Genomic DNA, 20,742 nt, shown 5'->3' on the forward strand with positions numbered 1-20,742 from the left:
ATTGGGAAACCTTTATTTTCCCTATGAGCATCCCTGAAATCTGATTTTTCATGTCCTTGGGACGTGAGTTTGTGACGATCTTTTTTTTCTTTTTTTTTTTTTTTTTATTTCCCCAGCCCGTGCCGAGCACGGAAAAGCCGGTTAAAAAACGAGCCCAAAGCATCGCAGACATGGCTTTACCGCCGACTAAGGAGCAAATTGGGTGAGATTGCGGCGCGCGGCGGGAGGAGAGCAGCTTAAATCCAGCCAGCAGATTAGTCACCGCGAGGCGTTTTGCTCAGCCACTCGCGAGAAAAAAAAAGTCCTTTCATTCCTGGGGTTAAAGCCCCCTTCGACAGGGCTCGGCGAAGCGGCCAGCTGCTCCAGCGGTCACATCCGTGTGCACAATATTGCAGGTATTTCTCCCACCATCGCCCAGGTTTTGGGTATTTAAGGAGCATTTAACGCTCTCGGAGCGCTTTTAATGCCTCGGGCGCTCTCGCATCGCGTGGTGCCGATGCAAAGCTACGGATCGACGCGTTGTGGCTCCGAAATCTGTATTGCAGCATGTCCATGGGACATTTTGTCATGACACCTTCACCACGGTGTGGAGCAGAACGGCACCTTTCCAACCAAAGGTCCTCTGAGAAGATGCTCTCGGACCTAGACCTGCTGCCAACCAGCTCTTCCACGCGGACAAGCCTCAAGCGGTGCCAAAAGGACATATTGGGCTAGCGAAGGGGGGAAAAAAGAAAAAAAATTAATAAAGTGTTGTGCAAAAGTGACGGGGAATTGCTCAAAGCTACTTATCACCCGCAGAACTTAGCCAGGCGTCTTCGAAACCGCAAAACTGGTGGCTCTGCTCGCAGATGGGCGTTTTCGCCCGTCAATCCTCCGCGCACGGGTCTCTTCTGCATTGTCAGGCAGCTTAAGGCGCTTTAATGCGTTCGGCAAAGGCGCCGTCGTGACATGAGTAATTAAGTCTTTTAGAGCCCCCTTCAACACTGGAGATCAAAGGCATTCGCAAAGCAGACGCGCGTCGTTATCTTCGCTTTACGGGAGAAACTGAGGCTTAGGGACAGGAGATCTCCCCGCGGACAACGGCTGGAGGCAGGAAGGAAAAACAGGATTCCCACGTCTCTGTCTGTTCTTCTGCTGACTTGGCTGAAATCGCCGAGTGTGAAAATTGCAGCCAACGTGTTAGCTCGCCGACAAGCCATCGTGGGCTCCAGAGAGGGAATAGCTCGGCTTTCAAGAAGAAATGGTTCGAGATGAGCGTGAGCTCTGCTCCAAGAGTGACGGCTTCCCGCTGGGCAGCGTTGTCCCTTGGAGGAGCACATCTCCCGCTGCTGGGCCACCCAAAATTCACGTTGGGTTAGGCAAATGCATCCTGGCCCAAATGTCTGGTCAGAGTAGACCTGGAGGGTGCACGTGAGAAGATCCTTTAGGGAACAGAGTCAGGATTGTACTGTATTGATACAGGAACCTCTTCTTGTATGGAAAAAGCTCAATATCTATCTGGTTTTCATGCGATGCTCTTGCAGTGACCCAACCTGCTTGCATCCTGCAGGTTATACCATATCCCAAAGCTCTTGCACCTCTGTGGACCAAGTCTCCATGATGATAAGACAATGTGGGACACACCTGCGTGTCACCTTTTAAGCTACTCTCCTTAGCCACCTTGACTAAGGAGGAGCGGAGGAAGCTAGAGGTGTCCCTCAGCTCCCCAGTTCTTCTCCATCCATCGTGTAGATGAGCTCCAGGCAGACCTTGCTCCTCATCCTTGCTGAGTAGAGCTGAGTCCATCACTTGCCCACCCAAAGCTCCTTGTCCCCAAGAGCCCTCCAGATAGTACCCAGCCACTCCTTCCTCGTCGTAATTAAAATCTTGCTTCGCAACTGCAAAAAGCAGCCTCCTGACAACCGACGGAAAATAATTAGCTGCACATTGTGTCATTACACACTAGACTTTAATTAAATCGTGGGGAGATAAGTGCCTCGAACGACTGGAAGTCTGGAACCTCTTGACAGCAGAGTCGCTCAGTGTAATGGAGTAACAGGCCTCATCTAGACGCCCAGTGGGTCCCTTCCCCCAGCTTGATTAAGTACATGCCCAGATAGGGTGTCATGTTGCATCCTCCACCTGAAAACAGCTCCTTATCCCTCTGCCCCTCTGCTTTTCATCAGGTTGGAGCCAACGGGCCTTTGCTGGGGTTGGGTTTTGGTCTGGGAGAAGGACGCTGCTCTTCTTGAACTGGCTTGAACTGGCACCCTTGCTTTGCGTCTTCTTTTTTTCCGATCTTTCCGCGACGTGGTTGGACCCGGACCAGCCGTGAGCGCAGCTGAGCAGGCGTTACCCGGGCAAACTGGCAGCGCTGCACGTGAGCGGAGGTGGCTTTGGCGGGTTGGCTCGAGCGAGAGCTCGGTGTAGCACCTAGGCCACCACGTGTTGCCCACCCATGGCTTTATTTTAGCAGCCAGGGTGAGCAAAATTTCAGCTCAGGTTTATTCTGCTCCTCGAGATATTTCCCCCCTAATATAAACCAAATTTGCAGATAGCAAGTGAGCCTGCTGCCTTGTGGCATCGCCAGCGGGAGACGGGGTGGAAAAAAGGAACAGAAACATCCCAAAATGAGTCGGCCAAACCCAAGGGTGTTGAATATCGCAAGTAAAGGGATGCTCGGGCATCCGGCACCTCTCCGACTGGGCAGCTAGAGCAGAAAGCAAAGGTGTCTCCACTCAGACAGATGCCGCTTCGCACGACGTCATGTTACGCGCCCAGGGCGACGCAGGCATTGCAAACACTCCCCGGACGACACGTGCGAATTTATGCTTGCTTCAGGCTGGAAAACCCCGTCGGACGGGCGGCGGGCGAGGAGGAGCGCGGAGGAAGGCAGCGAGCCACCCTGCCGCTTTCAGCCTCCTCTCTAGCCCCGCAGCGCATGGCAGCGACCTATTTATACAGCTGCTCAGGCGCTCCTCTCCAAAGCATTAAATATAAATATATAAAAATATATCTATATAAATACATATGCATGCAGTCGGTTATATTTATACGGCTCCTGGGAGGGTTCGTTCAGCAAAGCGACGGGCACGATTTCGGCAACGTGCCGGGGAAGAAGTTAACCGCGGACGGGGAAGGAAACCGGCAAGGTTTCCGGCACGCCAAGGGTTGGGGAGAAAAACTCCAAGCAGCTGAGCTGTTTCGTTTCCAACACAGCTGAAACGTTTTTTTGTTGTTGTTTTAATTCGCAGAAGGGGAAAAAAAAGATGAAAAAAAAGAAAGTTAAGGGATTTCGGAAACAAAATGTTCTTTCCAACCGAAAAAATGAAAACTTGCATTGGAGCAGAGGGAGAAAGGCCAAGCTAATCCTTTCAAAAGGCTCTTTTTTTATAAGTTTTTTTTTTAATGATACTCAAACCCAGCAAAATCTAGCAGTATGACTTACAGTCATGCAACTCTCCAAATCCGTCTCTCCGCTCCCCCAGATGCTCGCTAGGGTTGGCAACAGCCCACCCAGCCTCACCAGTGACTCACAGCTTTGCAGGACGTTTTGCCTATCTGATGCCCCATTTCAGCCCCTTTATTATTTTTTTATCATTTATTTGTATTTATTGCATGCAATGCATGTGCAAAACAGCCGGGAAATAAAAGTGCTTTGCCAGCACCAGGGAGGGAGCCGTATATCAGAGCCCTGCCGGAGAGCCGTAACTCAAGCGAAGCAAACATCCCACGTCCTGACCGCGTCGGGGCGGTGAAATAGGGGCTGCTTAAAAGCGCTTGGCGCCAGGACAGATTTAAACGAGCAATTACGGCTGCAAACGCCAGCCGCGTAAATCTGCAGCCGACTCCTTGCAGCTTGCAAGCGATGCGAAGGGCTGGGTTGAAAATACCTGCGGTGCTCGGAGATTTGAGGGGTGAAAGCGCGTGTGTTTTTAGGGCTTTGGGGTTTTTTTTGTTTTTTTTTTTTTTTTTCCCTCCGGCCGGAGCAAGGCTGAGCTGGGAAGCAAGCGGAGCAGTTCTGCGGTCCCGGAGCGTATTAATTATCCAACACTAAAAAGCCCGTTGCTAACGGAAGGCCGCGGTAGCCCTTTCCGTGCTCGGCTTGTCAAGCTATTAAAAAAGCATCACGGAAATTGCTTTAATTCTCTCCGGGGTCTCAGGGGCACCGGGGTCCCGTCGCCGGCGCTTAGCGTTACCCGGCCCCGGTCATGCGCCGGCGCCTCGGCGTCGCGGTAAAAAGTACTGCAACGCAACGGGAGGATTCCCGGAGATTTTTGCAAATTTGGGGCAGGCCCGGAGGAGGAAGCACGGCAAAGCGGCGGCGGTTCCCTCCGAACCACCACATTTTGGCACGTGAAAATGGCTTTTTTTGTTCAAAACAGATGCTGATGCGGAAGAGGCAGGGCGGGAATACCTAGACCTTCAGCCAGGCCTCACCTGAAACATTTTGCTTTGCTTTAAATAGAGCAGGGTGGTTGATTTGGGGTTTTTTTAGGGTAGTTTTTTTTTTCTTTTTGACTGTTTTTCTGTTTCTGATTTGAGAGGAAAAAGAAGAAAGCCATCAGCTCAGCCCCAAAGTGGCCCCATACGTCCAGCAACTAATTAAATGGGGGAAGTTGGAAGAAAATGAGTCAATGTGCAAAGAAGGCCACAGCTACCTGCTTCTGCATCCCCCATCCCCTCCCGGACTGCCTATCCCTGCCTGAATTCCAGCAGCTCCTACCCTGCTCGTCTCAGTTCATGTCCCACAGCCTCTCCTAGGCTGCGCATCCCTGCCTGGATCCCACATTCCTGCCTGAATCCCAGCTCCTCCTGGACCTCCCATTCCCCCCCTGCCTCCCGCACTCCCTCCTGCATCCCTGCCTGTATCCTGCATCCCTGCCTGCATCCCACATCCCTACCTGCACCATGTGCCTCCCCCGGCCTCCTGCATCCCTGTCTGGATGCCACATTCCTGCCTGCAATCCAGGTCCCCCTGGACCTCATATCCCCGTGCACATCCTGCATCCCTGCCTGCATCCCCCATCCCTGCCTGGACCCCAAATCCCTGAGTGCATCCCAGGTCGCCCTGAATCGCATCCCTGCCTGCACTGCATGTCTCTCCCTGCCTCCCACATCCCTGCCTGCATCCCGGGCCCCCCTGGACCTCCCATCCCCCTGCGCATCCCCCATCCCTGCCTGCATCCCCCATCCCTGCCTGCATCCCCCATCGCATGTCTCCCCCTGCATCCCGCATCCCTGCCTGCATCCTGCATCCCTGCCTGCACCTCATGTCTCCCCCTGCTTCCCCCATCCCTGCCTGGACTCCACATCTCTGCCTGCATCTCAGGCCCCCCAGGGACCTCCCATTCCCCCCGTGCATCCCCCGCTCCCTGCCTCCCCCCCCCGCATGGTCCCCGCTTCCCCCTCCCCCCCCCCCCGCAGCGGGCCGGGCCGCGGGGCTGCAGCCGCCGGAGGGTTAACAGCGGCGGCGGGCGGGGGGGGGGGGGACGGGGGGCGGGCGGCAGCGCCGCGCTCTCCTGCCTCGCTGCCATAAAGCGGCTTAGAGGGCGGCAGCGCGGCCGCGCAGCCGGGATTAACCTCGAATACGGGGGCGCGGAGGAGGGGGGGGGGAGCGGCCGAGCCGCGGAGCAGCATCCCCGGGGGCGCGGAGCCCCCCCCCTCCCCCGGGGGCGCGGAGCATCCCCGGGGTGCGGAATCACCGCCATCACCCCCCCGCCACCGCGGAGCATCCCCGGGGTGCGGAACCCTCTCCGGGGTGCGGACCCCCCCCCACCCCGGGGTACGGACCCCCACCCACCCCCGGGGGCCGCGGGCGGCGGCGCGGGGCGCTTGTGAGCCGCATGGGGCAGCCCCCGGCGCGGAGGCGCGGCGCAAGATGAGCCCCCTGCCCCTCGCCCTGCTGCTCTGGGACCTGCTGGACGCGGCGCTGGGTGAGTGGCATCCCCCCCCCCTCAAAGGTGCATGCCTTTGGCCACCCTCTGCATCCCTCCCCCCCCCCCAATCCAGCAGCGCCCACCCGGCTCCCCACTCCGGACCCGTTAACAGGGTCCCTGCTTCGGCCCCGCTAATAAAGTCCCCACTCTGGACCCGATAGCGGGGTACCCCTCGCAGACCCCCAAAAGCTTCCGTCGCTCCGTGGTTTTGAGGCATAACCGAGCGCCCTCCCCCCCCCTTCCCCCAAACCCCCCGACTGCTTTTTGTGGCTCTGGCGTTAGACAGGGCTCTGCCGGAGCCCGTCCTGGCGCCGCAGCGATGCTTAATCTGCTCGTGCCAAATCTGCCTCCTGCATCCGACACAGTGCGTGCGCGGGGCGAGGGGGGGGGGGGGGAAGAGAGTTTTTTTTTTTCCCCCTTTCTCCTTTTCCTTTTCTTTCCTTTTCCTAAAAAATCCGCTGTTAGCTGGCGGGCGAGCAGAGCCGGGAAAACGGCAGGACACGGGCTGAACCCCCGGTCTGCGCTGCCCGCACCGGCCCCGCAAAACCCGGTCGTTCGCGGTGGGGGAGGCTGCGGGAAGGGGCCGGGGAGCTGCAGCTTTCGAGGCTCTTGTGCTCTCCTTTTGCTTTTGCAAGGTTTGGGGGGGAGAGTCCCTCCCAGGGGTCCCTCCCTCCTCGCTAAGGAGAGGGGAAAGCAGCCGCCGGATTTACCGAAGCCGGAGCGACACAAAGGAGCTGGTTTCCCGAGCTCGGTTTTCTCCTCGTTGCTGCTTCCCAGCGGCAAAACTAGGGCGAGCGAGGGGCGAGGGCAACCCAGGGCTCCTTCTCGGCAGCCTCTCCGGGCCGCTTTCGGCAAGGGCAGGGTTTTGGTGACACGCAGCTCCAGCAGCAGAGCTGAACGGCGCCGGGCTGCATCTTAGAAGACGTGAAACCCGCTGCTGTCGGCCCAGTTGCCGACCTCAGCCGCCACTATTGCTTTTTTTTTTTTTTTTTTGCCTTTTTTCCCTCTATTGCGCTGTGTTTTTAAGGTCACGGGTGGATCGTTTTCAAGGTTCACCGGCTTTTTCCGCCCACGGGCGAGCTCTCCGTCACTGCTTCGCAAAGCGGTGTCCTCCGTTCCGCCTGGTTTTATTGCTACGGGCACTTCTGGGCGATCGCTCTCCCTCGCCACTTCCCCTCCACCCCAACGCCGGGGCTTTGTGTTGTAAATCGGTCCCAAGCTGGCAAAGTCCAGAGGCAAGATGTGACAGTGAGAGCCTGGATTTGTTCTTCTGAGAGCCAGGTTTCCACCCTTAAAAGCTGGGCTATGGCTGCTGTTTTCTAAGATAAGCACCTTGGAGTCTCCTATTGCAGTCAGGTGAAGAAATGATGTCCCGAAACGTCCCCAAAACTGGTGTTATCCGAGCTCTCCACTCTGCGAGCAAACAGCAGAGCTTCCCCGCCCCGTCCCGCTCCGAAGCCTGCCGAGCCCCAGCTCCTATCTTGGTCGCTCCGAAAGCAGGTGACCTCAATTCAGCAGGGATAGGCAGGCACCTGGATCCTCCAGCGGAAAAGGTCGTATTCAGCCCGCTCGGCGGCGGCTCCAACGGAGAGAGGCATGGAGCAGCTCCCGAAACCCAGCCAGCTGCAGAAGGCAGATGGTTTTTCCTCAGCCGACAGCGTTGCCGGCCGCATGGACCAAGATCCGCGTGGGCGAGGGAGGATGCTCGTCCAGAGAGGGATGCTTATCTGGAGAAGGATGCTCATCCAGAGAAGGATGCTCATCCAGAGATGGATACTCACCTGGAGAGGAAAACTCATCCAGAAAGGGCTGCTCACCAGGGCAAGGGTTCAGATGGGATCCAGCTGTGCCAGATCCCATGCAACACCCGGGAAGAGGCCGGAGGGAAGCGGAGGGCGAAACCCGAGCCATCGGGTCGGCTGCTGACGTGCGGCAGAGCATGGGCTGAGCTAAGCGGGTTAAGGAGCCGGGCAGCAGGTTCACAGAGGTGAAGCAGTAGCTCCAGCTCCCACATTTTGGAAAGCCAGTGGGAAAAATCCAGGTGGAGCTCCTTGTTTAAATCTCCCTGGGGCAAAATCCGCTGTGCCGTGCGATGCCCCGCGTGAACTAGCTCGGATCTGCGCTCGGCTGCCAGCACCCCGGAGCATTGCCAGGGCCGGGCAGCGGTTTGCAGAGCTGTCCGGATCGCCCCCATCCGTGGGAACGCTCTTCCTGCTGGAAACGCGAGCGATCCAGCCCCGGCTCCGGCCGGTTTCCTTTGCAGTTACAGTTTCATCGTGGAGCTGTGTTTCTCCCCCTCCCTCTCCCTCCTGCGTCTTTTCCCGTGGCGCAGAAGGACCCTCCAGAGGCTTTTCCACGGGAAGATTTTCACGGCTCGCTCCCACGCCCCGCGTCGGGGGCTATTGGGTCCCATTTTGCAAAGCGCTCGGAGCTGCCGGGCTCCTGTTGCTGGGAGGAAGCCCGCGGGCCCCTTCTCGCTGGCGACGGAGCAGGAGCGGAGCCGGGGGGGACGCAGCTGAGCCGGCCGCCTCCTGTTCCCACGCCAAGCTTCTCTCTTTGCCCTTTCTGTTCGCTTGCTCACAGCGCTGGAGCTCACAGTGTCTCCTTCCCACTTTCCCTCCCGCCTCCTTCTCCTTCCTAAAATAAACCGTCAATCACCGGCTTGTTTTCGGGCTTGGTGGCACCAGCGCCACGGGCAGCGGAAGCTCAGGGCACCACCGCCCCGCCGCGGCGTCTCCCCTCCGCGTGACTGCCCCCCTCGCCAGCCGCGGGGGACGGCCGGCAGCAGGCCACAAGACGCCCGGCGGTGACGGGTTCCCGTTGCGTTTCTCTGCTTGAGGAGCTACGTCCCACCAGGTTCCAGCTGCCCAGGAACGCCGGAAAGGACCAGTGGGGTCAAGCGCAATGTCTTACAAAGGAGCAGCTGGAGGTCACCGGAGGTGCAAGCTGTAGACTCTACCTTGGGTTTTCATTTTTTCCTACAGATTTGCAGGGACGTAGGGCTTGACCCCAGGAGGTCTGAGCAACCTGCCATAAAAGAAAAACAAACACATATCCCATTGGAAGACATCATCTCCTCGTGCCATTGGGACACAACAGCACCGAGGAGTGGAGCCATGCACGAGGGTGCCAGGGGCTATGGTGGTGGCAGATGTTGAGTTACCTCCAGCTGGTGCTGGTGGAGGAAGGAGCCCCTTTCCTGGTTGCTGGCCCAGTTGAGAGGCCTCAACTGGTCCTCAAGGTCTCCCGCCAGGTGAGGGGCAGGAGCATGGGCAGGGGAACACCTACTCCCAGCGACTTGAACCCCTCCACGGCACAAAAAAGCAAGGAAAGAAGACAGTTTGGGGATCTGCACCCACAGAGCTTGTCTGAGATCTCATGGAAGGATTTTAACACAGCTAGACGTCTTGTCTGGGTTGGTGAGACCCTCCTGAGCCCCTGGGCATGGGCAAGGTCTCTCCCATCGCTGCCGCGGGGGAAGGGGCTGTGCCGGCAGAGGCCACCAGTGCCGAGCTGGCCCAGGCCCATAGACCACACATTCTGCCTATTCAGATGAGCAAATCTCTATCTGCAAAGAAAACCTTCTCGGCTGAAAGAGAAGGCGTCTCTGAGGACTGCCAGTGTTTGAAAATGGACCAGGGAGACAGAGATTAGTTTCTGTTCTAACCCAACCTCTGTATATTCACAGTTCATATAATGCGTTCAAGAATACACTTTGTGGGGAGAGGGAAAGGGATTAGTGGTGGTTTTTTCATCCTTGCTGCACCTCCCCTCGCTTGCAGATAAATCCTATCTGCCCAGGCCAGGGGAGCTGGGACCTGGGGGCACCACCGGTTGCCCAGAGAAGCCATGGGGAATGTGCCTGCCTTGCACGTTCATTTATATGTGTTTATTTGGAAGGCGATTTGAGCAATTTTAGGCCTTGATCCATAGTGTGGGGATGGGTAGGAGAGGTGCTGGTCTTCCCTGATAAGAGCATGGTGATGGGTGGCACCTGGGATGAAGAGAGGCTGCAGTAGGGCCTGCTGCTCTTGAGGACCACCATCCATGGGCATGCTTTCTGGCCTTCAGAAATCCCAGCTCATCTCGACGTGGGATTTTGTGGGGTCATCATCAGTTTGATGATACCAATCAATGTGCAGACATGTTGGTTGAGATCAAACTCTTGTTTGGAGAGACTCTGGGTGTCTCTAGAAGCCGTTTGGGTGCAGGACCATCACTGGAGATGGCCACAGATGGCACGTTTGCTTTTCATGCTGGCAACAGTTAAGAGGAGGAGGATGAGGGTGAAAGGGGCAATTTAGGCTGGTAATTGTCACGGTTGCAGGATGGCTAGAGGGAGCCAAGGACCAACTTGGACAGGAGCTGATGGCCCTGAGAAGGAGGATAACGGCTCGAGCTTCCCAGTCAGGAAGACTCCTCATGAGGGAGAAGCTGTTATCAGGTGTCCATGGGCCAACGGCATGGGGGCACCTTGATCCTGAGGTCTCTGGGGGCACCGCAGGCCCTGCTACACACTGCTCGGGCCCATGCCACTCATGCAGTGCAGCAGGTCCTACTCCAAAAGTGGCCATCGCCACCTCCTCCTCCTCCTCCTCCTCACAAGGGGACACAGTCGAGCCACGTCTACGAGAGACGAGCATTTAATAGAAATAGTTAACTAGTGCTTACTCGAAGGTTAGGAGCTCGTAATTGGCAGGAGGAACACGGAGCGCGAGCGACTTCCCCATCTGCCAGGCGTTCTGGCCACTGCTTGGCCACCTACCAAGCGCCAGTCGACGTTCACTTAACCCCCGAGGGCCATTGGCTGCAAAGCCCACGCTGCCCTGTTCCTTTCTTTTCCTTCCGCATCCGGAGCGCGTCGGCAGCCTCTTCCCTTTTGCAACCGCTGGTTTGGCAGGGAAGGGCTCAGGGACGTCTCCCTGCTTTGGTGGGACCATCAAGATGAGGTTCCTACAGGAGAAGCGAATTTGCAATGCCGGCCGGCCGGTCTCCCAGCGTTGCAAAGCTCCGTACGAACGGCACTTCCCGCCATGAGAAAACAGCCCAAACCCTTTAAAATCGGAAGGGCTTCATTTAAATGACCTTATCTCACCTGGAAACGGTTTAGTGGTTATGGCAAGGAGAAAGCAGATGTGGGGAGACGTCTGACAGAGAGCGAGCAGGACTGTTAATCACTTATGCCACGCCACCTAGGAGATATATATATATACATATATATATGTATATATGCATATATATTTATATCTATGTGTGTGTGTATAGCTATGCATGTATATATGCTCCGGCAGGCGAGCGTTTACGGCCGCGGCGGGTTGCAAACGGGCCGGCACCGGCGAGCCGCCAGGAAAACCTACCGCCTTCCCGAGCCGCTATCACCCGCCCTCGCGGGAGCCCTGAATTAAAGGAAATATTTTACGATCGCACGCTCCGTTACGTCCTATTAAAAGCGGCGCTCCAGCCTCCCCCGCCGCCTTCGTCGCCTCACTGGCTGGGTTTCCCTCGTCTTTTTTTTTGGCGGGGGGTCCACCTGCAAATCCCAGTGATGCTCTGGCCAGCACCTAAAGGGAGGTGCAAAAGATGCTCTTTTGGGGTGTTTGGGGGCCAAATATTCCCCAAAAGGGATGTTTTTGCAAAGCAGCATTGGCATCGAGCGGGGAGTTTTTCATACCGGTCTTTGAGATTGGTGGCGAGGAGCAAGGAGGATATCGTTAGCCAGCGGACACAGAAATGTATTAATTAGCAGCAATTTCTCAGCAGCGCGGAGACGGGCGGGGGTTAAGGTAGTGGCGGAGGTCGGTGTCGTCAGGCCCGCAGCAGATGGGGAAACCGAGGCACGGAGCGGCAAAGGCAAAATAAGCACACGCAGCGCTTCCCGCGGTCGGTCTTTCCCTTAAAAGCAGCCAAAGGGGCCACGCTCAGTCAATGCATCGATTAAAATTGCAGCGAGCGAAGCCAATGCAAAGCTGCAGGGGGGGCGATGGGTGAGGGTGCAGCTCGAAGCACCCTCTGCAGTCACAGAAAGCGGACCACGGTGTATTTTAACCATGCGAAGGAAAAATGTGGGGTTGCGTTTGCCGCTTCCCTTGGAACGAAGCCGAAGCGGCTTGCGGTCCCGACCAGCTTGGTGGCAGGGTGCATCCTTGCAAGGCGTGTTGTGGCAAGGAGTCTCACGGCAACGTGCGCTGTGGTGAGGTGCATCATTGCAGAGTGCATCGTTGCAAGGTGCATCAAGGTGAGGTGCATCATTGCAGGGTGCATCATTGAAGGGTGCATCATGGTGAGGTGCATCATTGCAGCCTGTATCATGGCAAGGTGCATCGTTGCAGGGTGCATCATTGCAGGGTGCATCACTGTAATGTGCATCATTGAAGGGTGCATCATGGTGAGGTGCATCATTGCAGCCTGTATCATGGCAAGGTGCATCGTTGCAGGGTGCACCGTTGCAGGGTGCATCACTGCAGGGTGCACCATGGTGAGGTGCATCATGGCGAGGTGCATGCATGCAAATCTTCATCCTGGCAAGGCTCATCCCAGTAAAATGCCTCCATGCAGGATGCATCGATGCGAGGCGCATCCCAGCAAGGTGCATCCATGCAAGATGCATCCATGCGAGGCGCATCCCAGCAAGGCGCATCATTGCAAGGCGCTCGCAGCCGGGCGCGTGCATGCACGTGCACCGCGCAGGCCTCTCCCTGCAGCAAACTCCTCCGCGATCGCCTCTAAAGCGGCCGTTCTCTGGGAAAACCCAAACATTTAGGGATTGCCGGCGATTCCAGCAAGCCGGCTCCAAACCACCCGGCTCGGGCTCGCCAAGCCAAGCCAGCCCACGCGAGGAGTAATTAGAAGTGCAACAGCTAAGCGTTTCTTCCCGCTTATGCAAATCGGGGAGGTAAGAGGCACATAATTAAATGTTTGTACTTTCCTACGCTACGGTGCGGAGGAAGATGAATTTTAATTACCCGCTCTTAATTGCGCGGCCAGCCTGCTTAATAGCCTCTTTACGCGGGATTAATACAACTCGCTGCTCGCTCTTCCTCGCGGCGGCGGCGGCGGCCGGGGTTTCAGCTGCCTTCGCGGGGCCGCTCGCCGGCGGCAAAGCGAGCCCATGCAGATCTCAAACCTCGCCGGCCCTCGTTCCTCACGGCCACCAGCTCTCCCTCCTCTGCTCCTGAAAGAAAGAGAGGTCAGTGCAGAAGCTTGCCAGCAAAGCGAGGAGGAAAAAACCCGGAATCAGCAAATCTGGAATGGGACAGATTTGAGGGTTTTCCTTTTTTTTTTTCTTTTTTTTTCTTTCTTTCTTTTTTTTTTTTTTTTTTGGCCCTTTGCAGCCCTCCCTGGTTTCGCAGCGACACACCAGAATTAATTGCAAAGCCGCCCGTAAGATCATAAATAAGACATCGGCGGCACGAGCGCGCGGGCAGGCGGCAGAGCGAGCGTCTCGCTGCGCTCGCAGCAAAAGCGGCGACCGCCGGCGTTGAATCTTTAATGAACGAGATGTTACCAGGCGCCGCGAGCCGAGGCGTTTTCTACGCGATGCTTTGGGGCGACGGCATTGCCCGGGGTATATTTATTTTTTAGGGGATGTGTTTCCAGCCTTGATGCCCCGCGGGCTGGCAGGGGTAAGCTCTTGCCCCCCACCCTTGGGTGCTGCTCCAGCAGGAGTCGCTGGGGACGGGACGCCTCGGAAAAAAAGGCAGCCGGAAGCATCGGCGTGAATTATTCATGAGCCCCCCGCTAATCAAGCGCTGATTAAAACGTCACCGCGTTCGTATTCCCACCGCCGAGGGGGACGCGCTGGCACCGGACGGCTGCATCCCCCCCCGCCGTGTCCTCTCCGTCCTCAGCCACACGTTGCTCCTCCTTTTTGGCACAAGGCATCGGCGCCGGGCAATGCTCCGGCTTGGGATGGGGAGGAAAAAAAAAATCTCAATCCAGAGTCGCTATAAAATTCCGCCTTTCTGCGGGGAAGGAAAAAAAAAAAAAAAAGGAAGAACCTGGCAACTGGCAAATGCCCCCAGGGAATTGCCCCAAGGCGCCCGAAAGGAGCTGGAGCCCGGCCACCAGGGTCTCCTTTTCCCGAGGGACGCTGGGGTGAAGCAGTAAAAAATAAGAAATAAATAATAATAAGTAAATAACGCCGCCCACCCCCATGGGGTTATTCTTCAGCCACGAGCTGGGTAAGGAAAAGCCCAGCGGTTCTCCGCAGCGCAGTTGGATGTGGAGCTGCGGATTAAGCGCAGGATGAGGCGGGGGGGCATTTTCCCATGGTGGGAGGGTATTTTTCCCATGGTAGGGGGGCATTTTCCCACCGCAGGGGGGCACTTTCCCATGGCAAGGGGGCATTTTCCCCTGGCAGGAGGGTATTTTCCCATGGTAGGGGGGCATTTTCTCATGGCAGGAGGGTATTTTTCCCACAGTAGGGGGGCATTTTCCCATGGTAGGGGGGCATTTTCCCACAGCAGGGGGCATTTTCCCGCGGCGGGAGGGCGCTTTCCCCCAGCAGCAGGGTATTTTCCTGGGACACGGGGGGCATTTCCCCACGGCAGGAGCATGGCCCACGCGAGCTGGGTGGGCTTTTCCCCCCGCCACGGCCGTGCCGGTTCCCTGCTTGCGCTGGCTCGTTTGCACGCAACCTGCCTCCTCCCTCGCAGCTCCTCGGTAATTGAAAGCGCCGAGCGTGTTACCACGCGCCGCTTTTATTAACGTGTCACTCCTGATTTAAAAGGACGTTTCATTTATCTCTCCTCGCCGCTTTTTCCTTTTTTTTTTTTTTAACTTGACGTAGCAAGAATTCCCGCTGCTCGCTAGCAAAACTATTCGTGTCCCCCCCCACCACCCGGCCCCCAGGACGCAATCTCAGCAGCAGACTCTATTTCCAGGCGCTCTGATCGGACCGACGGGCTCAATTTCCCCCGGTCGTAATCTCATCGGAGGGCTGCTGCGCGCCGTCCCGCGCTCCAAAATAACCTAATACCTGTTACTGCTGTTTTCCCACCAAAGAAGGTGGGAGATTGGGGGGCGGGGGGGGGGGAAGGCCGCAATAAATCGAAGGGAGGCGATTTCTCTCACTGTGGTTAACGAAGTATTAATGAAAGGGATGCGCTGGCGCCGAACCTTTAATATCCCCGGGGATTTTTCTAGTTCTCTATTTATAGGGGCAGCATAAACACGGTTGCAGGTACCGTGGGGGGGGGTCTGAAATTGCAGCTTTAGGGGGCCAAAGCAGAGCTATAAAGTCAGGAAGAGCTCTTTTGCTTTTTTTTTTCCCTTTTTTCTCCTCTTCCTCCCCCCCCCAAAAAAACCCCAAACCCCCACGTTCGTCCGCATCATGTCGCCATCCCCCACCACCCCCTCTCCCCGCCCCTTCGCAGGCTACCTCACGGTGAGCATCGAGCCGCTGCCGCCCGTGGTGGTGGGCGACGCCGTGACCCTCAAATGCAACTTCAAGACGGACGGCAGGATGCGCGAGATCGTCTGGTACCGGGTACGCGCGGGCCCGCTGCCAGAGGCTACTTTTTTAATTTTTTAAAATTTTAAAATAATTTTATTATTATTTTTGTATTTAAAAAAATAAAAATTATATATATATATATACAAAAAAATATATAAAAATATTTTCCGTTCCTTTCCTCGGCAGGTGACGGACGGTGGCACCATCAAGCAGAAGCTCTTCACCTTCGATGCCATGTTCTCCACCAACTACTCGCATGCTGAGAGCCCCCGCAGGCGGGAAGACCTGCTCTACCAGTCGACGGTGCGGTAAGCGGAGAGCAACCCCGGCGCCTGCGTTTTCCGCCCCCGATGCCAAATTCCAGCGGGGTTTAATCCGGCTTTATTGTGTTTTCTTGGCTCTGCCCGCTTCGATTGCGGGAATTAACGGGGTGATAAATATATCTCGGAGCACAACGGGCCGCAGGAATCGCTCCGTCGCCGAATTATTTTCCTTTTCGGGGGGGAAGGGGGAAGGATGGGGAGGCCAGGGATGCCGGCGGCGTCACGGCCGCTCGCCGTCCGCCCCAGGCTGCCGGAGGTGCGCATCTCGGACAACGGCCCCTACGAATGCCACGTGGGCATTTACGACCGAGCCACGCGGGAGAAGGTGGTGCTGGCCTCCGGGAACGTCTTCCTCAACGTCATGGGTGAGGGAGACCCTCGGGTCCGCGGCGATGGAGCAGCGCGCTTGCCCGTGGCGGGGGGGGGGGGGGTTTGGCAGCTGGGGAGGCTCACGGGCTGCCTTCTCTCGCCCCCGACGCCGGCAGCGCCTCCCACGTCCATCTCGGTGGTCGCCGCCGACACGCCGGCGCCCTTCAGCCGCTACCAAGCGCAGAACTTCACGCTGGTGTGCGTGGTGGCCGGAGGCAAGCCCGCACCGCTGGTGAGCACGCCGGGCGCGGGCGAGACGGGTGGGCGCAGCGGGTCGCTGCAAACGGTGCCGCGGGTTGAGCACGCGCAAGCGGCACAGCGGGTCAGTGCAAACGGTGCAGCGGGTCGGTGCGAGTGGCACGGCGGGTCGGTGCAAATGCTGCAGTGGGCCCGTGCGAGCGGTGTGGTACGGTGGTGCAAGCAGTACAGCAGGCTGAGTATGTGCAAGCAGTGCAGCAGGTTGGGTCGGTGCAAGCGCCGCGATGGGTCAGTGTAAGCAGTGCAGCGGGTCAGTGCATGTAGCACAACAGGTTGGTGAAAACGCTGCAGCGGGTTGGTGCAAGCGGTGCAGTGGGTTGGTGCAAGCACCGCGACGGGTCAGTGCAAGCAGTGCAGTGGGTCGGTGCATGCAGCACTGTGGGTCGGTGCAAGTGCTGCAGCGGGTCTGTGCAAACACTGCGGCAGGTTGGTGCAAGCACTGTGGCGGGTCGGTGCAAAGGCCGCAGTGGGTCAGTGCAAGCGCTGCGACGGGTCAGTGCAAGCAGTGCAGCGGGTTGGTGCAAGCAGTGCAGTGGGTCAGCGCATGCAGCACAACGGGTTGGTGCAAACGCTGCGGCAGGTTGAGTATGTGCAAGCGGCGCAGCGGGTCGGTATGTGCAAAGGCCTTAGCTGGTCGGTGCAGCGGGTCGAGCGTGTGCGTCATTGCGCCCCGTTCTCGCCCCCCACGCAGGTGTACTTCAAGCGCGACGGGGAGCCCATCGAGGTGACGCCGCTGCCGGAGCCGCCGAGCGGCGGCGGTGGCGGCGGCAGCTCGCTGGAGGGCCGGGCGCCCCGTAACCTGCTGCACCGCGACCTGGACGACACCAAGGTGCCGAAGCCGCTGTGGGCGGCCGAGGCGGAGGCGCGGGGCGGGCGGCCGCCTGGCACGGCGGAGCCGCCCTGGGGGCTGGCGGCCGAGCGGGGCCCCGCCACCGAAGCCATCCCCGAGACGGTGGTGAGCCGCGAGTTCCCACGCTGGGTGCACGTGGCCGAGCCCATCTACTACGTCCGGCACGTGCAGGTGCCCGTCAGCGACGGCACGGTGGAGGCGCGGGCCACCCTGACGTGGACCCTGAACCCCCAGATCGACAACGAGGCGCTCTTCAGCTGCGAGGTGAAGCACCCGGCGCTCTCCATGCCCATGCAGGCGGAGGTGACCCTCGGTACGAACCCTCGAGCAGGATGGGGCCAGTGGTGCTGCAGGGGCTCCAGGGAGGTCGAGGTGCCCTCGGGAGGGTTGTGCATGATTTGGGGGGGGGTTCATCAGGTGACAGTGGGGCTACGGTCAGGTGCCGTAAGATACGCAGTGCTCCAAGGGCTTCCAGGAGGCTAGTTGGGTGCAAGGGGCAGTTTGGGGATGCTGGAGTGGGGACGAAGGCAGGGTGCCAGCAAGGAAAGGGTGTTTGTAGGGGAGGGACCCGTGGATGGGAAGCCTGGGGGCGACTATGACTGGATCTAGTGTAAGTCTGGGTCCAGATCCAGGTCTAGGTCCAGGCAAGCAGGGAGCTGGGATTTGTGGGAAGGTGTTTGGGGTCCTGGCATAGGTGTTTGGTGGGTCCTTGACTTGATTTTCTGCCACCCAGAGGGGACGTGGTGGACCCTTGTTATCTCCTTTGGTGGTGGTAGTGGTCTCAATCTGAGTCTCCTGGACAGACTCATATCTTGGAGGGGTCTTCACCCCCTTAGAGATGTCACCTCCAACCATCTACACTTGGTCCCAGGAGAATGAGGCCATGCCAGGAGCCTCCCTGGAGGCAGCGAGGCTGCAGATGCCCCAGATGATAGGCTTGCTGGCCACGACCACCCAACCCATCCCACCTGGGGTGCTGGCAAGGAGCCTGGCCAGCCCCCACACAGGGGCAGCCTATGGGGTTGACAAGGCCTTGGCCATGAGGTTGGGCCAGCCCTGTTGGCTCCCAGAAGAGCGGAAGCTCCCCAAGTGACCATGAGAGCGCAGCAACCATGGGGGGCCAGCAAACGGGGCAGTTGACAAGGGCCATTCACTCGGCCCACCAACCACCACTCCATGCTGTGCAACCCTGCCATGACAGTCCCCAGACAAGGCTAGGCAGCTCCAGTCTTCCTCCCCCTGGGGCCCAATGAAGGAGAGGATGGTGCCTTGGCTTTGCTCCAGGGCACTCAGCTGCATCATCTTCACTGGGAGAGCTCCACCTCATTGGCCTCTGGTGGGCTGAACTCCTCTCCTTGAGCTGCCTTGTGTGCTGGAGGCTCGTCAAGTCCTGAGGAATTGGTGGCAGGGCAGGAGGACGCTTGCTAATGCAGGACCCTCTCAGCCTCAAGGACCTCTCCCAACACACACCAAGTTGAAAAGTAAACCAAGCCCTGCATTTTGGCCCCCTGCAGCTTCCCAGCTCATGAACCACCTCACGGGGTTGGGTGAGAGGGAGACAGGTTGCTAATATAGACCAACTCCTACCACCACCACACACCTAGCCAAAAAATAACCCAAGTCCTGCATTTCAGCACCTTCTCACCTCATCAAGGCCTTAAGCAGCTGCTTCGCTGGGTCTCATGGGTGGCTTACTAACAAGGAGCCCTCTCCCAGCGCAAAATATGCCCAAGAATAAACTAAGTCCTGCATTTCAGCACTTTCCGTGCTGCAGAGCCCCAGAGGATCCTTGAGCCAGGAGCTCAAGTAACCATCTCCCTTGGCCAGGAGGTCCCACAGCCCAAGACCTCGATGAGGAGGGCTGCCACTTGCTTGCTGACAGCAAGCCCTCACCTCCGCCTACCGGCCTGAAGGACCTCTCTCAACACACAACTAACCTCAAAATTAACCGAGTCCCTGCATTGGGTGCCTGCCGTTGGGCACGACGTTCTGCCCTGCACTGGGCTGCTTCTGCAGCCCGCCACCACAGAAGCCCCTGCACGGCATCACGGTGAGCGGGTGCCCTTCTCGACCGCCGGCATCCACCAATGGGTATTTTTCAGGACAATCATCTGCTGATCTCCTAGACGTGAGCCCACTGCACCGAGCCTCTCACCGGGACTGTCCGTCCAAGCGCCGTCGATCCTGGCCAAGGGCGTCCAGGTGGGGAATCCACTCTGACGACCCTTCCCTTTCCTTGCAGTGGCTCCCAAGGGCCCGAAGATCACCATGACCCCGACGAGAGCCCGCGTCGGCGACACCGTGCGCATCTTGGTGCAGGGCTTTCAGGTGAGGTGGCGGGCCGGGACCGGGACCGGGGTGCTTGAGTGCCCATCTCACAACCCGCTTCTCCCGGGTCGCAGAACGAAGTCTTCCCAGAGCCGCTGTTCACCTGGACCCGGGTGGGCAGCAGGCTGCTGGACGGCAGCGCCGAGCACGCCGGCAAGGAGCTGGTGCTGGAGCGGGTGCCGGCCGAGCTCAACGGCTCCATGTACCGCTGCACGGCGCAGAACCCGCTCGGCTCCACGGACACCCACACCAGGCTCATCGTCTTTGGTACGGCCCTGGCCCCACCAGGAGACTGTGACGCACCGGGAAAGCGCCCCGGCGTCCCAGCTTGGTCCCTGGCTAACCCGCGCTTTTGCCTTTTGTCTCCTGTTAGAAAATCCCAATATTCCCAGAGGAACTGAGGACTCCAACGGTGAGTGCAAAGCATTTCCAGACAGATGGACTTTTCCGCCCGTTCCTGGTTTCTCGCCCAGGGAGCTCGTGTCCAGCCCCCGCGGGAAGGGAGACGGGCGTGAGCCCGGTGGCGCCGCTCCACCGACGCGCCGGCCCCTTCTCTCCTTCCTGCCAGGTTCGGCGCCCGGCCGCCGCGGCTTCGGGCTCGCCGCGGTGCTCGCCCTGACAGCCACCCTGGAGCTCACGTGAAGCTTCGCCCGCCTCGTCCTCCTCCTCCTCCTCTTCCTCCTCGCGGCTCCAGCCGGCTTTCACGCCTCCAGCAACTGGTTCTCTCTCTTTTTTCTTTTTTTTTTTCTATAATATTTGCAGTCTCGGGCTCTTTCTGTCTGTGTCTTGGCATCCTCAGCCAAATTAATTAAAATGCGACAAATTCGCTCCCTTCTTTTCCCCTAGCAGATTGCGCTTAATATTTTGCCCACTGGAGTGCCGCGCCGGCGGCACGTTCACATGGGGCGGCCGGCGATCGGGCCATGCCCTGGGGCTCTCGGCAAACTCACTTGCCCGGAAATGGATGATAAATTAAAATAATAATAATAATAATAAAAGCGTAGCAATCAGCCCGCATCCTGCTTGGAGCCGTTCCCGCTGGGCCACGAGGTGCGCTCCGGGCGGGAATCGCGCCTGGCGGCCGGTTTCCCTGCCCCGAGGTTCGTCTGTGTTTACCCGTCCTAATAAAAGCAGCTCTGTGCCGCCAGCTCCCGCGTTGCACCTTTCCGCCCCGGCCCGCCTTGCTCAAATATGCAAAGCTTTTATGGAAAGCAGCCGTTGCGCCCGCCGGCTGCCCGCTCG

The 20,742-nt window shown here is 58.2% G+C and overlaps 1 protein-coding gene across 1 annotated transcript; it reads left to right on the top strand.

Annotated features, from left to right (window-relative positions):
* Positions 1 to 170: 170 nt before the first annotated feature.
* On the top strand, positions 171 to 20,337 carry IGSF21 (immunoglobin superfamily member 21). The gene is made up of 11 exons (XM_062593708.1): positions 171 to 202; positions 5,521 to 5,915; positions 15,293 to 15,405; positions 15,559 to 15,680; positions 15,942 to 16,060; positions 16,181 to 16,296; positions 17,014 to 17,485; positions 19,415 to 19,500; positions 19,575 to 19,767; positions 19,874 to 19,912; positions 20,069 to 20,337. The coding sequence occupies exons 1-11, from the start codon at positions 171 to 173 to the stop codon at positions 20,140 to 20,142; spliced, it is 1,761 nt and encodes a 586-aa protein (XP_062449692.1). The 3' UTR covers positions 20,143 to 20,337.
* Positions 20,338 to 20,742: the final 405 nt, after the last annotated feature.

This window comes from Rhea pennata, chromosome 22 (assembly GCF_028389875.1).
Source record: "Rhea pennata isolate bPtePen1 chromosome 22, bPtePen1.pri, whole genome shotgun sequence".
Lineage (NCBI taxonomy): Eukaryota > Metazoa > Chordata > Aves > Rheiformes > Rheidae > Rhea > Rhea pennata.

What these genes read in the sequence shown, in the direction of transcription:
- IGSF21 (XM_062593708.1), top strand. Translation starts at nt 171, where the DNA reads ATGGCTTTACCGCCGACTAAGGAGCAAATTGG. An exon ending in CCGACTAAGGAGCAAATTGG is followed by an intron (nt 203 to 5,520) that starts GTGAGATTGCGG and finishes GCTGCCATAAAG; the next exon opens with CGGCTTAGAGGGCGGCAGCG. An exon ending in CACCAGGCTCATCGTCTTTG is followed by an intron (nt 19,768 to 19,873) that starts GTACGGCCCTGG and finishes GTCTCCTGTTAG; the next exon opens with AAAATCCCAATATTCCCAGA.